This window comes from Macaca thibetana, chromosome X (genome assembly GCF_024542745.1).
Source record: "Macaca thibetana thibetana isolate TM-01 chromosome X, ASM2454274v1, whole genome shotgun sequence".
Classification (NCBI taxonomy): domain Eukaryota; kingdom Metazoa; phylum Chordata; class Mammalia; order Primates; family Cercopithecidae; genus Macaca; species Macaca thibetana.
The window spans coordinates 113,193,226-113,212,760 of record NC_065598.1 but is presented as its reverse complement, the minus strand read 5'-3'; the positions used below and the strand labels follow the sequence as shown (position 1 = coordinate 113,212,760).

The window sequence follows — 19,535 nt, the reverse complement described above, 5'->3', positions numbered from 1 at the left end:
AGGTAGTAATTTAAACCTCATCCATCCTTAAGGACCAGCCCCAAACGTCCTCATTCGCCCAAGCAGAAGTAATTACTTTTTGTAGATTCCCACTGCATGCTACTTAACTTTCTCTTATAGAATTGATCACATTTGGCATTGTCTCATATAGATGTTTGATTGCTTCCAGTTGTAAACTCATTAAGTACTTAGCCTAGTTCATTGGAGACCCATCACACCAGCTAGCAAGCAGTGTGCCTTGCTATACTGTAAGGTCTTAAAACTTTCACTGAAGTTCAGCCATAATCAAGTGTGCCACATGATTCCAGAAAGCACCAAGCCAAGAGGAAACACAGAGGTGGATGTGGAAAGCAAAATATAGTAATAAAGCAAAAGTATGTTTCTCCCTGTGTTAATAATTGGGGTTGTTCAGAGAGAATTAGAACCATTAGGAGATTATCTGTCAAGGGATAGGGTTTGAGAGGAGGAGGAGGAGGAGGAGGAGAGAGAGAGAGAGAGAGAGAGAGAGAGAGAGAGAGAAGAGGGGAGGGGAGGGGAGAGGAGAGGAGAGGAGGAAAGAAAAGAAAGAGAAAAAAGATTTTAAGGAACTGTGGAAGCCTACAGGCTGGAGACCCAGGGAAGAGTTAATATTGAAGCTCCAGCCAAAGGCAGTCTTCTTGTTTGGGGATGGGGGACAGAAAAAGGAGCAGTTTTTTTTCTATTAAGGGCTTCAAATGATTGGATGAGACTCACCAACATTAGGAAGGATAACCTACTTTACGCAAAGTAACCTACTTTACTCAGAAACATCTAGAATGATGGTTGACCAAATAACCATGTTGACACACAAATTAACCATTAGACCCTTTTTTCTCTACAAAATGCTCCACGAGTCTCTTCTTCCCAGTCCTTCTCCCAATGCAATGACTGCTGTTGGAGCCACCTCCTTAAAAAGGAAGCAGTTTTATCTAAGGCATGCTAAACAAATTCCTGGAAAGGTCTAACTAAATGATAATGCTTCAGAAACTATAGTGATCACATAACCAAAAAACTTCCAAGTTATTTTAAAGTTGCAGATAAATCCCAATTGTGTATAATAATTTATCTTGTGATTGGTTAGTTTTGTTACATTGCAGTCACATTTAAAAAAAACCTCTCAGAAGAATTAATTTCAAAATAAACCTCAATCCTGGAACATATTACAACATTCCCTTCTTATGCTACTCTTTCTAAATAAGGTGCCAGTGACCTCAACTGAAACTGCAGTTTAACCTTATTAAGAAAGAAGAAATAGAAGAGACAAAAACTATTGTAAAATAAAGTATAAATATTAATAATCACTAATGCTGAAATTCCTAGTGCTCAAATAAACATAAAATTAGAAACTGGGCTGCTCTGCCTATGGAGTAGCAATTCTTTATTCCTTTACTTTCTTAATAAACTTGCTTTTACTTAAAAAAAAAACTGTCTTAACTATTTTAATGAAGCATTTAAAAACAGTTTTTCCCCACAAATATCTTATGACACAGAAATATAATCTAGCATACTATTACACTAGTGAGCAAATAATGAACTTTTGGTAAAGCATACCAAACCTTCAGTTAGAATATCTCCTGATAATAAGAAAGATCTCATTGAAATTTATTAATTCTTTTGTGTCTACTAGATAACTTGGATGGCACACAGTGCCTTGATTTTAACCTGCCCAGAATTTAACTCTTCATCCTATCCTACATGATTTTCTTTTTCCTCTCCCCCTTCCTCTTTTATTCCATGCCACTGGGAATGGCAGGTCTTGCACCAAGTAGTGCAAGCCAGAAACCCGAGCTTTATTCTTTATTCCTCCCCACTTTTCACTCCTGCATCCATTCTAGTAGTGAAACCGTCCAATAGCTTTCAATTCATCCCTCCTCTCTCTTTTTTCTTAGTTCAGACTCTTGTTTGAATTACTCTATCAGTTTTCTAATTGATCCACTGACTTCAGGACTTGCCCTCCTTCAGTTTGTTCAACTGCATTTTCATAAATACTGCTAATGCTATTCTGAAGTCACTCTTACTTGAAAGTATTTCAGTGGCTCCCCAGTATCATCAATATAAAAAAAACTTTTTTTGAGTTACACATAAACCCTTCAGTATGGACTTGGTCACTTGCTAATTCTCGTAATCTTCTACACACAGCAAACAAACTGACTTCTCTGCTCTAGTTTATGTTTTATTTCCCTTATGTGACTCCCTCAGCCTGGAATGCCCACTCCCTTCCCCACTTTGCCTAGTTAACCCATACATGTTGTCTAATAAAGACTGAAATAAACCTTTGTCACCTCTCAGAAGCGTCACAGACACAAGAATATTAACTGTAGTATATTGAGCTTGGGAAAAGAGCAGTGATCTGAGATACTGAGTCAAAAAGCCTCACAGACCGTCTAAACAATTTCCAATCCAAAGGGGCTGAACCAGTAGTTCTCAATGTATTATTTCCCCCATACTATTCATATGTGTAGTGCATTCTATCAGTAACTCCCAATATAAATAGTGAATCTCTAGAAGGGAAGGGAACACTTGGGGAGGGATAATTAAATGTGCACACGTTGGGACAGGGGAAAAGAAAGAAATAAAATAGAAGCAACCTCACAACCCCAAGAAAATCTTATCAAATTTTTATAGTGAAACAATTTGGGGGTGGGTGGCATTGAATCAAAAATGACTTTATTGGAGGTCCAGTTTTCAAATGTAGATAATAATTATGGGCACAGATATTTTATGTAGAGTTTACAACTTGGCAGTAAGCTCCTACAAAATCACCAGTGGAAAATGTTTGCCATGGTCATAAATTCAGTGACCGGCTTGAAAGACATGTGATATTTACCCTATCTTGCTCCAGCCAGCTCATACAGAAAGCAGTGGCATAATCCAAAGGAGTGGGAACATCCATGGAAAATTTCCTGGCCTGGCAGTTTGCATGATAAGTGAAGAAAGCACGATTTACTAAGAAAAATGCAGGTGCAACCCCCACAGCAGGATGAGGCCAACAAATTTATTACACTAGATGAAATGCACATGAATGTCTGCTGCCAGGTCAGACTCATAAATATGCATTAAAAGAGATTCTGGACCCTTATGAGAACCAGTTTTTTCTCAACCTACAAGGGCTGACAGATTTATGGTTGAGGATTTTACTTCACAAACAAACCCTTAGGTAGAACCCACATTTCTGCTAAGGTCATAGTGTTCTTTCACACCAAGGAGACTCCTAAGGAGAAACAAACAGTTTTTTCTTTTAACAGTTTATATAGGTAGAACATTCCAGTAATTAGCAGATAGCAAAATCTGTGACTATAATGGGGAACTAAAATGGAAAAAAGCAGAAAAAATAGGACAAGGGAGTCAGAAAGGAGAGACATTGTTTCTAATCTCTACTCTGCTAAAAATTAGTTAGCTATGAGGACCCAGGTTCCTCATTTATAAAGTATGTTAAGGGTAGGAAGATAATAGAATCTTTTAAGGTCTGTCCCAGCACTGAAACAATATGATTTGATCTAGAGTGACCTCCCTGACAGATACGAGGGTGAAATAGAGGCAGGCTCACATGACAATTACTGGCAAGGAAGAGAAATGGGAAGTCATGACTGGTGGAAGTGAGTAAAAGTTATAAAACTAAGCTGCACATACAGTCTGGATAGCCAACTTTATATTGTTAGGAAGTTTAACCATTATTTTCCAAACATCCCTTCCCTCAACTTTCAGAATTATTCCTTAATTCTTCTATGACTTTCTATTGTTACATTCTACATTTGTATCACAATAATGTTAACAGCAACCCCCAGTATAGATAGGTCTAAAATTTCAGTCAATCTACTATCATATCCACAGCCAAGTGTATGTAGAGAGGATGATATTGGGGGATAATATGGTTTGGCTGTGTCCCCACCCAAATCTCATCTTGAATCCCACGTATTGTGGGAGGGACCCAGTGGGAAGTAATTGAATCATGGGGGCGGGTCTTTCCTATGCTGTTCCTGTGATAGTGAATAAGTCTCACGAGATCTGATGTTATATAAAGGGGAGTTTCCCTGCACAAGCTCTCTTTTGGCCTGCCACCATCCATGTAAGATGTGACTTGCTCTTCCTTGCCCTCCACCATGATTGTGAGGCATCCCCAGTCACATGGAACTGTAAGTCCATTAAACCTCCTTATTTTGTAAATTGCCCAGTCTCGGGTATGTCTTTATCAGCAGCGTGAAAACAGACTAATATAGGGGAGAAGGGAGAAATAGAGGGAATGAGGACTTCTTTCTTCACTTGTGGGGTTTTTTTTTTTTTTTTTTTTTTTTGAGAGTGTCTCACTCTGTAACCCAGGTGATAGTGCAGTGGTGTAGTCTTGGTTCACTGAAGCCTTGACCTCCGGGGCTCAAGCAATTCTCCCACCTCAGCCTCCTGAGTAGCTGGGAATAGAGGCATGCACCACCACACCTGGCTAATTTTTAAATGTTTGGAGACATGGGGGTCTCACTATGTTTCCCAGGCTGGTCTCAAACTCCTGGTCTCAGGTGTCTTCCCACCTCGGCCTCCCAAAGTGCTGGGATTACAGGTATGTGTCACTATGCCCAACCTCTTTCTCCATTTGACCACATCATGATATAGTCTTCAATTCATCACGCAGAGAAAACAGTTCTAAAATTTTGTGGATCTGTTGCATAACTTCAGAATACATAAAGCAAAACTGAGCAATAAAAAAATGACAAATCTACCAATTAGAATGGAAAAATTTAAACCACCTCTCTCAGTAACTGATAGAACAAGCAGACAAAAAACATCTAGTATGGTTATACATAATTTGAATATAATTATCAAGCTTAATTTATTGAGTATACATAGAATATTTCAGCAAGTGGAGAAAATGTCTTTTCACAAGTACAGACAGAACATTTGTTAAAATTGACCATATTTTAATATACTAGGCCATCAAACAAGTCTCAACAACTAGTAAAAGGACTGAAAATTAGAGTATATTCTCTGGTTACTGTGCAATTATGCTAAAAATAAGAAACAAATAACTAAAAATAGCCATGTTTGGATATTGAAAAACATTTTTAAACAACACATAGGGTCAAAGAAATCCTAATAGAAATGTAAACTACTTAAAACTGAGCAATAACAAACACTGCATAGCAAAACATGTGAGGTGCAGCGTAAGCAAAACTTAAGGAAAATTTGTAGCCTTAAATGCTTACAGAGCATTCATCACTTAAGGACAGGTATACATTCTGAGAAGTGCATCCTTAGGCAATTTTGTAATTGTGTGAATATCATAGAGTGTACTTACACAAACGTATGTGGTAGAGCCTACTACACACCTAGGCTATATGGTATAGCCTACTGCTCACAGGCTACAAACCTGTAATGCATGTGACTGTACTGAATACTATAGGCAGTTGAAACATAATGATCAGTATTTGTGTATCTAAATATATCTAAGCATATAAAAGGTATGATAAAAATATGGTATAAAAGATAAAAAATGGTACATTTGCATAGGGCACTTACCATGAATGGAGCTTGCAGGACTGAAAGTTGTATGGGTGTCAGTCAGTGAGAAGAGAATGTGAATGCCTAGGACATTCTTGTACACTACTATAGACTTTATAAACACTATACATTTAGGCTCTACTGAATTTATAAAAAATATTTTTTCTTTAATAATAAATTAACCTTAACTTACTGTAACTTTTTACTTTATACACTTTTTAATTTTTTAAAACTTTTTGCCTCTTTTGTAATAACACTTAGCTTGAAACAAAAACATATTGCACAGCTATACAAAAATTCATTTTTTATATCCATATATATATATACATATAATTTCTTTATGTAAGCATTTTTCCTTTTTCATGAACTGGAAGAATTAATATTGTTTTTTATTTGTATAAATGTAAGGGGTACAAGTGCACTTTCGTTACATGGGTATATTGTATAATGGTGAAGTCTTGGCTTTTACCACATATATGCCTTTTTCTATTTTTAAAATCGTTATTTTTTTTTTTTTTTTTACATTTTACACTTTTTTTTGTTAAAAACGAAGACACAAACATACACATCAGCCTGGGCCTACACAGGGTTAGGATAATCAATTTCACTGCCTTCCACTTAACACATCTTATCTCACTGGAAGGTCTTCAGGGCAATAACGTGCATGGAGCTGTCATTTCCTATGGTAACAATGTTTTTTTTTTTCTGGAATACCTCCTGAAGGGATGTGCAGCTGCTCAGCTCAGTGAAGGCACCAACTCCCAAGGGGCAATTGTCAGTTTCAGTTCAGGTGAGGGTGTGTGTATGTGTGTGCGCGCGCCTGTGTGTGTGTGTGCGCGCGCCTGTGTGTGTGTGTGTGTGCGCGCTAGCGCGTGTGCGTGTGCGCGCGCGCGCCTGTGTGTGTGTGCGCGTGTGTGTGTGTGTGTGTGTGTGTGACTCTTCTGGGTGGCCCTGTTTTCACCAGGATGCAGGGACTCCACCAAAGCGCTGTTTGCTCAGCAGCAGTGTGCAGATTCAGCTCAGGTCCCTAGGGGCAGGGTGCAGGCATGGATGAGAGAAGATGGAGCTGTTCTGCCAAAGTGTGGGTTCCCCAGGAGGGACTGTGCAGCCTCAACTCTGCCTGAGGGGGTGGGGGAAGGAGTGGGTGGAGCAGTTCCACCATTGCTTGGCCCCACAGGGAAGGGACAATTGTTCACAGCTGGACTTGGGGATATAGGGCCACTAAGCAGGGGTGGTTTGAAGGCAGTTTCGTCTCAGGGAAGAAGATGTGCTGTGACTACTCGTACTCATCCTGGGGCAAGACATACTGTAGTATTAGTTCTCAGTGCAGTAGACCTGTGGGCCACTTGGGGTGGGGCACAGTGTTGGCTTCTTACCTGTGGGGGGATCACAGCTTTGTGGTCTCTAGGCAGCTCCCTCAGTTGAGCTTAATGCTAGTGAGGACTGCAGGGGACCCCAGTAGTGAGGACTGTAGGTATCCAAAGGGTTGATGGGGGCTGCTGGGATCCTCTTGCCTACCTTTGCACCACAGAGAAAAGTTCCTTCTGGTTCCCAGGTGATCTCACATGGGGGATGGAGTGATGGAGTCCTAGTATTTCCTTCTGTTCTTTATGTGACTCTCCTGAGTTTCTGTGCTCACCAAGGTTTGTGTTACTCCTTTGACGTACCCTGGTGTTCTTCATTAGTTATTTTCATTAAAATATAACTGTTCATTTGTTGTTTTGCTTGTCTTTATGGAAGGGAGGAGGGCTAGGGGCTTCTAGTCGGCCATCTTACTCTCTACCCTTTGCGCTTTTCTAGTGACACTGTTCTGAAGACTGGATCCAACAGAAATTGTGTGTGTGCAAAGATGTGTAAATAAGAATGCGATATTATAGTCATGTGTCACATAACCTTTCGACCAGTGATGAACTGCCTACGAAATGGTGGTCCCATATGATTATAATGGAGCTGAAAAATTCCCATTGCCTAGTGAAGTCAGATCCCTCCTGATGTTGTAGTGCAAAGCATTCTTCACGTGTTTGTGGTGATGCTGGTGTAAACGACCCCACTGTGCTGCTTCTAGTGGTATAAAGGTATAGCAACACTGTTTTTTATATATATATATATATATGTGTGTGTGTGTATATATATACATGTGTATATATAGTGTATAATACTTGATAATAAATGACTGTGTTACTGGTTTATATATTTACTATACTTTCTATTGTTATTTTAGAGTGTATTCCTTCTATGTATACAAAAACCTAACTGTAAACAGCTTCAGGCAGGGCCTTTGGAAGGTATTCCAGAAGAAGACATTATCATCATAGGAGATGACAGCTCCATGCATGTTATTGCCCCTGAAGACCTTCCAGCGCGATATGATGTGGAGGTGGAAGACAGTGGTATTGATGATCCTGACCCTGTGTGGGCCTATGTGCTTGTGTCTTAGTTTTAAAAAAGTTTACAAAGTGAAAAAAAAATGTAAAAATAGAATACAGATTATAGAATAAGGATATAAAGAAATAAAATATTTTTTACAACTGTATATGTGTTTTAAGCTAAGTTATTACAAAACAGGCAAAAAGTAAAAAAATTAAAAAGTATATAAAGTAAAAAAGTTACGGTAAGCTAAGGTTATTATTGAAGAAAGAGAAATATTTTTATAAATTTAGTGTACCTAAGTGTACAGTGTTGATGAAGTCTACAATAGTGTATAGTAATGTCCTAGGCCTTCACATTCACTTACCACTCACTTACTGAGTCACCCAGAGCAACTGACTTCCAGGCCTGCAGGCTCCATTCATGCTAAGTGCCTTATACAGGTGTACCATTTTTTATCTTTTAAACCATATTTTTACTGCACCTTTTCTAAGTTTAGATATGCTTAGATATACAAATACTGACCATTATGTTACAGTTGCCTACAGTATTCAGTACAGTCACATGCATTACAGGTTTGTAGCCTGTGAGCAATAGGCTATACCATATAATCTGGGTATATAATAGGCTATATCATCTAGGTTTGTGTAAGTGTGTTCTATGATGTTTGCATAATGATGAAATCACCTAATGATACATTTCTGAGAACCTATCCCCATTGTTAAGTGATGCATGACTGTACTTATAATGAGAAACTATTGGAAACTCTATGTATATACTAATGGGAAGAATAAAGAATTGTCTCATTGTGTTCATGGGCATGTACCTTAATGACCAATGATTTTGAGCATCTTTCCATATATTTATTTGTTATTCCATATATCTTTGAGTATGTGTTCAGATTTTTTGCCCATTAAGGGAAAAAACTGGATTGTCTTTCATTGTAGAGTTGTATTTTTTTTTATTGATTCTGGATGTAAATCTTTCATCAGATGTGTGGGTTGCAATTTTTCTTCCTGGTTTGTGGTTTGTCTTTTCATTTTCTAGGTAGATTTTCTCATAACAAAATATTTTAATTTTGATAAAGATCATTTTGTCAGGTTTCTCTTTCATGGATCATGTTTTTCATAGCTACAAGATCTTTGTCTAACCTAAAATCCTGAAGATTTTCTTCCATCTTTTCTTCCAGAAGTTGTATATTTTTGTGTTTTATGTTTAGATCTGTGATCCACTTTGAGTTAACTTAAAGCAAATAAGATTTATTTGCTAGGAATACTTTTATTTGTCTAACTCACAAAATAAATATGTTATGGAAATGTGTTACTAGGAGTTATTGCCTCCAGTTGGTATTTTGGAAGCATGGGATTGTTAGTGACATTTAAGCTCTTTTGACCCTGGCCAGAAGTTAGAACTATAGTTGATTTCGTAGTTCAGTGACTTAAAAGTGTGTAGTATCTGGAGCAAATTGTGTCATGAAAGAATACTTACCAATATTTATTTTTACTATTTTACCCCTGTAGTTCTGTTTCATTAAAAATAAACACTTGTCCTGACCCACTAAACAGATTTCATGTCTCATGACTGGATCCAGATAATTTAAAAAGCATACTGGCTTAACTATCTTTCTGAATTGGAACTCACAATCTTCAGCACCTCCACTACTAAATAAATATTACCTGTCATTACCCTTTTCTGTCTGCTTTGTAACAATTCTACTTGGTTTTTCTCTAAACACAGTTTAATTTTTGTTATGACTTTACAAATTTTTAGATAATATACAGTCAGCTATGTTGTCAGAAAAAAACAGTAAATGGAGTAATAGAAGGAACTTATTGTGATACTGTAGAATTTTAGTATCTATTAAAATAGCGATGTCCAGTCCTGGAGGGGCTATAACTCTTCGGTATTTGTGTTTCATTACCTATTCCTGTCTTAGTTAAGTTTCTTTTACTTCTACGTAGCAGAAACACACTGGAGCTTGCTCTACCCTAATGGGGCCTAGGGAGGCCAAGGGCAGGAAGCTAGAAGGGCTCAGTAACCTTGGGAGCTATTCCTGCTTCTTGTATCATTTGTGTTCCAGGCTACATTGGCTCTGTTTCTTTTTATGTGAGTCCTTTACACCTCTCTCTTTCTGAAGACTGGCTTTCTCTGATTCTCTGTGCATATGACTGCCCTGAGACCTTGAGATTACTTCTGGCCAGACTAGAATTGCTCTGCTCCAATTCCCAGGAGAGATAGTATATATAATTAGTTTAGGACAAGTTCCACTTCTGCTCGAATCAGCATGGCCCAAAGGTAGTTAGATCAGAAAGAACAACCCATGTTTGCCTTGTGGGTAGACGGTATGCAGTTCTCATAGACTGAGAAGGGTGTTGGGTCTACTGCAAGTTCACAAAATGCTGGTTGGTATACATTTACCTTTTAAAATGAATTTTAATTAATTTGGTTTTCAGAATATAGTTTATAAAAAGTTCATTGTATTAAAAAAATAAAAACTAAGTTAAGGATTACAAAACTAGGAAAGTCACACTGACATCAAAGGATGACTATTCTTTTATTACTTTCATGTTAAAAATAATTAAACTTATATAACACATAGAAATTTAGTCAAATATATTGACCACAGAGTACTCTTTATTTTCAAAGGTGGCAGTCATCCACATACTGAACGTCTTGTCGATCCAGCAGTTGAAAGTGTTACAGGCTAAAGAAAATTAATATTTAAAATATTAGACATGCATTACAATTTTACCTCTGCAGAGTTTTCATTTAGATATATTAAAATTCCAATTTGCAAGGAAGGGAAGATATGAGACTCAACATTTATTGTGTCTCTGCCTAGTCAGTCACTTAACATATTTTATTCTATTCAGCCCTTATAGCCACCCTTTGAGAAGTAGGCATTATTATCCTAGAAGCAGTGAAGAAACTAAAACTCACAGAAAACAGCTAGCAAATATGTAGTGAGGCTGGCATTTAAGCTCAAGTCTGTGTGACTCCACAGTTTCTTCTCTCTTCACTCTACTGTTTGGGGGTATGAAAGTACATTTATTAAACTTTTCTAAAAGAGGCTATAAATAGGACTACGCAGAAGCTATTCAGTTCATTTTCTTGTCTGTATACTTAAGACAGTCTCAGTGGCAAACATATGATAATCATTTCTCCATATCTGGAGCAAAAAGAGAGTCATATCAGTTACTTAATGTTAGTCACTTAAGCACATGGATTTGTTTTAGAGGTCATTACAGTGATAAATCAATATTTAAAAATAGCAGTGGCTTCTTCAGTTTGGAGAGAAATGTTTTTTAACCTTATATTCTAAACCTTAATGCATGCTAAATTGGGAATTGGAGGGAAAAAGGGAAAGCTGACCTTTCTTTTTTAGTCTGAACAAACAAGAAGAGGAAAGCAAAGACTGGCTAAATAGTATAAGGCAGTATATTAAGCTTTCCATGTTTATCCACTTGAAACCTGTTATTTTTCAAAAACACATTTTTAAGTAAAAAATCAGAAAATATGTATGCTTTGGAAATTATTATTAAAGACAAATTTTATAACACAAATGCTTTATGTAATAGTTACATAAAACAGTTTAAGTTGTCTGGTATTGATGATATAGAGGTAAAACTGTCCTTCAAATATTTGTGAGTTTTACCTGTGAGTTAATGATGGTTTACCTTCTAATTTATCAACCTAAATGGCCTTGTCCAATACAATTAAAATGAGCAATTATTTGGTTTTTTGTAACTTCAGACTTAGTCAGAAAAAATGTATAACAGCTGATAGGGCGTAATTGCTAAAATAACTATAATAATTTTTGTCTCTGCATGGTGAAGAATATGCATTAAGACTTTAGCAAAAGGTAAGACTGTGCTCTCTTTGTAAGTAGTCTGATCAGATGTGGCTCATGACTTCAAATTAATTTGATATAAAGTAAATCTAGCTTAATGCTTTATTAAGAATTCACAACGACCTTTGTGAAATAGAGGAATTTGAGATGAGGATGAGCTAGATGCTCCAGAGTTCACATTGCTGCTACCCTTTAGGGCATAAAAGGAGCAACCAAAATCATGCTATTTTAGTTCTTTAATAGTGTGGCTATTCCTTTACAAGCTACCTTTTCTAGGGACAAAGTAATATAGCATGACATACTTTAAGCATCAAACATAAAGAGTTTTGACCAAACTGCTCTCAGCATTTCTGTTCTGAAAGTACCTAATTAAAAGTAACGCTGAGTTACTGGCCCAGATATTGGCCCAGTGTAGGGAAAATGAAGCCCACTTAGAGTTAATGGGTTGAACCAATTGTATTCTGTAGTTCATCTCAGTACCTCTAATGTTTTTCTCATTGGTAAGCTTGGAGACAGGATGGGAGCTTATTAGTGACACAATTTTCTTCTTCTGAAGCTAAACTCTTGGTATTGTGATCGTTTGACCTTTTATTCTCTCTGACTTCTTGATTCCCTTTTTCCACTCCTCTAAAGTACAGCACATATACAGGTTCGTTGATGTACAACCAAATTTTACTGTAGTGGTGAGCATGGTTTATGGATTTAATTAATTGACCTATTAGTCAAATCCAGTTTATTGGCAGTCTTTCAGGATTGAAATTCTAACTAGTCTCTCTTCATATCTATTTAGATCAACCCTTAATCAACCCCAATGCTAGGCTGCTGCTAGGTTAGATCTAAAAACACTACCAGTTTTGCATATTCACAGTTAATTGTTTGGTTTCTTATAAACCACTTCTCTATTTTTTTCTTTTACTTATTCTTTGCTTCCAATTTCTTGGCTACAGTTTCTTAGCTGTGTTTGCTCTTTAGTCAGAGGACCAGTAGAAAATAACATTTTCCTTTTCCTTGTCACCAGATTCGGGGACAGTTTCTGTGTTCTCCTGGTTCTGGTCTCTGTAAGTCACCATATGTGGCTTTCAACCCTATCAGACCTTACCCTTTTAAACATTTTGTAACAGTTTGTTTAATTAATGGGAAATAGAATTTATAGGTAATATGACCTACTTATATACATATAACAAAATCATAATACCATGATTATAATATAAAGAATAAATAAATATAATTTATAATGAAACTATACATATTTCAGGATATGACTGTGAGGGCCCAACTGTACTAGAAGATGTAGTGAAGTAGTGAATGCTTGTACCTACTTCTTTTTAAAAAAAAAATTCTTTTTTTATGTCTGTAGCCTAATCTTGGAAATAATGCTTGTACCTACTTCTAAAGAATAAGTTCAGGTTTATGAGAAGTAACAAGGTAATTCTGTATAAAAAGCTACAGAAAATGAAAAATTAGTGGTACATGTGGACCATAACATAAAAATGTTAGAATAAATAACCACAGACCAGACTTGTTTGTATATAATAAGAGAAAGAAGGAAATACTTGAAGCTGAGAAAACATGTCATGACAAATTAGACTCTCAAAATCGAAAATGAGGAAGTATGATATTCTCACAAAGGACTTGGGCCACATTTATAAGGGTAGTGACAAAGTAATTTCCTATATTGTGATGGAGAACAAGACACGGATGAGGTATCACAGAAAGCATATTTCCTATTTTGAAATACTAGCACTTTAAGACATGGTTTAGGTTCCTGGTAATGCAAAAGACCTTGATGACCAAATTCTTCTCTAGGTGATGAGAAATAGAAAGGATGGATTAGAAAGATAAACAATAAAACAGTAAGCTATGGAGAAGATGGGGCAGTAGATGTCTCTATACAAAAAAGATAGAAAAATAACAGGCAATCACCAAATGAATACTTTCAATATGGGTTTTTACAGGATATGTTTCTTAGTGTTACAAAACTTTTTTTTTAACACATAAAATTTCGTAATTTGAAACATTTAAGTAATTTGTATTCTTTTTAAAAATTTGCTCTTCAGAATTCAACTTCAGTAATTTTTATTGAGATCCCTGTGGTTCATGTGTCTCTACGAATTTAATAACGGTTTGTTTGTAATCTTTAAGAATGGACTCAAATATCCTCTGCCATTTTTGCAGAGGTTTCATTGCCTTTGCAGTAACTGCACTATTGTACTAAACTCTTTTCAACAAATACATAATTAGAAATGCTCTACTATGTAGTGCATAGAGTGGATATATAATTTAGTTTTGAGACAATGTCTTTATTTGATTCAAGCTTCTGCCTCCATAAAGACTTTGCCCTAAATTATTGGGCTTTTCTCTTAATTTCTTGTCAAATCTACCTGTATTAGTATACAGAGCAGTGTTCCTTGTGTTTATTGTGTTAAGTTTCACCTGGCAGGGTATTTCTCTCTTCTGGGATATGAGACCGTTCTTTATTGTTTGGGACTGCTCCATGTATTCCATAGCTCTTGCCTCTGCCCACCAAATGCTAGTGGTTTCTCTCAATAATTTTGAGTGGTAAAAGTACCCCACACATTTCCAAAATGCTCCTCAGGGGTATTGGACTCATTGGCTATTCCTAGCTAAATGTATATGCTTACGTTTCTTAAAAAACAACCTCCACAAATTTTATTTATGATTTAAAAACACTTAAGGTTAATCCCCATTTTCTCTTGGAAGAGGAGTCTTTTTTCAGTGTGACTGTTGTGGATTGAATTGTGCCCTCCTGAAATCCAGATGTTGAAGTCCCAACCCCACCAGTACCTCAGAATGTGGTGATGTGTGGAGATAGGGTATTTCATGGTAGACTCTAATTCAATGTAACTGGTGTCCTTTTAAGAAGAGATTAGGACATAGGCAGGTTCAGAGGGAAGACCATGTGAAGATGGCCATCTGGAAGTCAAGGAGAGAGACGTCAAAAGAAACCAACTGTGATGACATGTTGAATCTGTTGTTTAAGCTGCCCAGTTTGTACTTTATTATGGCAACCCCAGCAAACTAATACAGTGACTGATTGATACTTCTTAATATGTGTTATCTCCATGTTAGTATGCCAAGATAGCAGTATAATTTAGTGGTTGCAGTTCGGATTTTCAAGGTTAGAATTCTGAATCAGCCACTTAGCAATGGTGACCTTGAGCATATTAATGAACTCTGAGAAGCCTCCGTTTTTTTTTTTTAATCTAAAATGAGGATAATAATACTTTCTTCTCTGGGTTGTTGTGAAGATTTGGTAAATAATGTAAAGTGTCTGGTACATAGAAGAATTCTATAAATAATACTTCTTTTTTCATCTGCTTCCATTTTTAGGTGTACTTTGCATTTCCAAAAATGATGTAATGGCATACTTGTTAGATGGACATTTATTGTGGGGATTTCAGGCTGCCTGATTGGTGGATGAGGGAGAGATTTGCGGGTCATAGGGCTTTTTCAATACCTTTATACTCAATAATGTACATATAACACTTTACAAAGTCATAGTACCTCACATCCAGGTGTACGTGATGCACAAGGATTACCCTCATTGTGCCTCAAGAGATATTATTGTAACCTTTGTTTTGCTTACATAACTTCCTTTAAGACACAGTATACCTGTCCTCTGTGAATATGCTGAGATAAGCATTCTTCCTCTGTATTCCATAGTGTCATAGCACACATACCTTCAGTCGTAGCATTTATATGCTCCGTTATGTCTGTTTTCTCCATGAGACTGAGCTCTTTGAATGTGGTGACTGTTCCTCGTTCATCTTTATATTCCTAACGTTCTGCACGGTGCCTGATTCTTTGTAGATGTGCTATATTACATATTACCAGCATTTATGAGTAATGCTAAGTGCTAGATGCTGTCTCTGTCTCTGTTTTACAGACAGTAGTTAAGTGCTCACGGTAACACAGTTCAGTGGTAGAGCTAGAATTGAACACCATGATAGCTTAATTGCAGGGTCCATGCTTTTAACCATTATAGTATAATGTCTCTTCCCTGAGAATAGAAGTTTCATCATCTAGTATATTTTAGGTCAGTGTAGCCCCGAGAGAGAGTTTGGAGCATTTAATTGGTAGGACCGAGAACCCGAAGCACAGTTTACCTGGAGGCAAGTTGGGGGTGTGTGTGTGCATGTCCTGATGCTTGGAAAAGATGTTATACTCTGCTATATTATTTGTACTACTGGTATTGAAGGTTTAGATAAAGTTTGTGTCTCCAAAATGCATTTTCTTCATTAAAAATATATTTCTGTAGTGATATAGAGTGAAATTTCCTTGTAAGCCCCCAAATCGCTTAAAATGGATGTCATCATGGACTGTGCTCCCTTATACATTGATAGCAGGGTTAAGGTGATTGATGTAACTTTAGGGAATTTGCTGTATTTGTAGTGAAAACAGCATGAGAAGAAAAGTGAAGATGCTACTCGTAACAGTTAAAACTTCAGATTTCTTAAATGCTTAGGAGATGAACTGTTCCAGAATTTTGTTTTATTGTATTTTTATTTACAACTGATTTTATCTCCTTAACATCAATGTATTTTTCATTTCCAATACTTTGGTTAAATTTTTTCCTGCTGACTCATGGCTGTCATTACAGCTCTTACAGTAAAGTGTTTTAGAGATGCTGTAGGATCTGTTGAGACTTGTAGAACTATTTGCTTCTACAACATATGATCCCAGATTGTTGTACTCTTCTGATGTTCCTTGAACAGCTTTTGCATTTTCTTCTGTCATGCCTCAGTGTGTCTTCCTTCAGCTCTTTCTCTCCTTCTTCTGATTTTTTGCATGATCAAAACCAGTTGGCCAAAGAGGTTTAGAATTGTACGTGAAGGACTAAGGGGTGTGTCAGTTACTAACATGAATGTGCATTTGTGCTTGAGCTTTGTGATATCTATTCTGTCTCTGAGGCCTCTTTTTTACTTGTTTCTTTACTGTCTTTTGAAGAGATGAAGTTACTGCAAAATTGGTTCATTCTAGACATTATATTATAAAATACTGTCAATTTTCATTCTGTCTATTAAAAGGGATAGTGTGGCTTAATAGTCAGAAGCTCAGGTACTTTTCCAGTAGATTGTTTTAGTGACATTTTGTAATTGATTATTATTGGAAAGTAAAATTCTTTCTGCCTTAATGAAAGAAATTGTGCTTTAATTTATCCTGTTTAAAAGGAAAAGTCAACAAATATTTTGGGTGATAAATTCATGACCAGCATTCATTTGGACACCTTGCATAACTGAACTGTAGTTATTGACCCAGAAGAAGTAATACCTCATCAAGATAGCAAAGGATTATAATTTTTTTTAAAGATCAAGACACTAGCCATGGATTTAAGAGTAGAGAACTATTAAAGTACTTGGTGTTTAGGAACTCTGAGAGGAGCTGTAGAATGAAATAAAAGAGAGCGTAATAGGAAGGTGGAAGCTGATAAAGACAGAGCACTAAATTAGTGTGGTATACTTTTTGTGTAAGAGAAATAAAAATGATGGGGAGAGTAGGGGAAGGGATTTCTGGAGGTATTACTCTGTAGTTTCATGTTTAGAAGGCAAATCAAAACTGTTAATAGACTGTTGACTTTGAGCTGCAATTATTGACATCAGTATGAGAAACAGTGGGCTGACATCAGAATTTAAAGGGCTAAGTTGGTAACTATGTAATGGAGAGGCTTTAAAATCAGACAGTTCTGGGTTAGATTCCTGGCGTCATCACTTCTGGCTATTTTGATATTGGACAACTTCATGTTTTCTAAAAAGTGTAGAAAACGTGTACCAGTGCCTCTCTCTCTTTATATTCATCATTTTGGCAGGTTACTGGAAGATGACTGTTTGGGCCTAAAGGAAGCTGTCCAGTTTTAAATTGCTGTTGTTGCTGTATATCCTTACATATAATTTATTGTCAGGTATATGATTTGCAAATATTTTCTCCTATTCGGTAGGAGTTTTTACTTTTTTTTTTTTTTTTTTTTTTTTGAGATAGAGTCTCGCTCTGTTGTTCAGGCTGGAGTGCAGTGGCACAGTCTTGGCTCGTTGCAAACTCTGCCTCCCGGGTTCATGCCATTCTCCTGCCTCAGCCTCCTGAGTGGCTGGGACTACAGGTACCCCCCACCACACCTGGCTAATTATTATTATTTTTTTTTTGTATTTTTAGTAGAGGTGGGGTTTCACTGTGTTAGCCAGGATGGTCTTGCTCTCCTGACGTCGTGATCCACCTGCCTCGGCCTCCCAAAGTGCTGGGATTACAGGTGTGAGCCACCACGTCCAGCTGATTTTTCACATTTTTGATAATATCCAGTGATGCACAAGTTTTACATTTTGATTAAGTCCAAATTATCTATTGTTGCTCATGCTTTTGGTGTCTTGTCTAAAAATCCTTTGCCAAATGCGAGGTCATAAAAATTTGTTTTTATCTGAGAGTTTTAGCTCTAACAGGTTTTTGATCCATTTTAGTTAAGATTTGTATATAGTATATACAAATGTATATGTATATGGTGTATACCTCATTCTTTTGCATGTGACTATCCAGTTGTGCCAGCACCATATGTTGAAGAGACTTTCCTCTCCTCATTGAATGATCTTGAAACACTTATGGAAAATAGTTAACTGTAGACACATGGCTTTATTTCTGGACTCTCGATTCTGTTCCATTGATCTATCCTTGTGCCAACACCACACTGTTTTGATTACCACTGCTTTATAGTAAGTTTTGAAATTGGGAAGTGTGAGTCCTCCAGGCTTGTTCTGCTGTGATTACACTTAAAGATAAACCTTTGCTGAAAAAAAAAGTCCCAAGGAAAGGGACAAAGTACAGTGTGGTTTTGACAGGGGAAGAAATATTCTGGGAGGCTGTAGCTGAGATAGATACATTTAAGTGCTTGGAGGCTGATAATAAAGAAATGAATAAAAAAGTAAAATATATTGAACACCTATTATATGTCAGCTGTTCATATATTCTCACAACAAACTTGAGGAAGTGGGTATTGGCTCCCCGTTTTTACCTAGCAATATTCTGAAAATGAAATGAAGTAATTTGCTTGTGCAGCTAGAAGGTGACAACTGAACTTATGTCATTAAGCTTCTACAGGCCTATTACCATGCTGCCTTGATAATTAAACTACCTGAATAAATGTATCACCCAGGGTCTAATCAAGAGAAAGAAATCACATGAGTTATTTGAACAAAGAGAATTTAATATAAATAATTATTTTATAAGTATATTATCTACTGTAAATTAATTCAAAGGGTAAAAAGGTAATTTTTTTTTACCCAGGACAGCTAAGGCTTTGCTGTCCAATACAATAGCCACTAGCTACATGTGGCTTTTGAGTACTTAAATATGACTTTTATAATTAGCTAGTCAGTTTCTACGAAGAAGTCAGTTGAGAGTCTGATGAGGATTGTGTTAAATCTGCAGGTCACTCTGGGGAGTATTACCATCTTAACAATATCAAGGCTTCCAATCCATGAACATGGTATGTTTTCCCATTTATTTAGATCTTATTTTGTTTTTCAGCAATGTTTTATAGTTCCCAGAATATAAATTTTGTACTTTCTCTGCTAAAATTGTTTCTGAGTATTTTATATTTATATTGATGGAATTGTTTTAAATTTCATTTTCAGATTATTTATTGCACATGTATAGAAATAAAATTTATTTTTCTGTATATTGATCTTGTATCCCACAACTTTGCTGGACTCATTTTTTTAGTTCTAATAGTCTTCCATCAATTCTTTAGGATTTTCTACATACAAGCTCATGTCATCTGCTCTAAAAAAATAAAGTAAAAATTGTTTTA

The 19,535-nt window shown here is 36.5% G+C and overlaps 1 protein-coding gene across 4 annotated transcripts in view; it reads left to right on the top strand.

Annotated features, from left to right (window-relative positions):
* Positions 1-19,535, top strand: part of KLHL13 (kelch like family member 13) — a 201,293-nt gene that overhangs the window by 32,448 nt on the left and 149,310 nt on the right. The window contains exon 1 of one of the 4 annotated variants that reach the window (XM_050777499.1): positions 19,009-19,211. The exons of the other annotated variants lie outside the window; for them this stretch is intronic. Coding sequence (XP_050633456.1) covers positions 19,203-19,211 — 9 coding nt within the window. The 5' untranslated portion in view covers positions 19,009-19,202. Of the gene's footprint in view, positions 1-19,008; positions 19,212-19,535 lie in introns of those variants that run through there. 4 annotated transcript variants of the gene reach the window in all.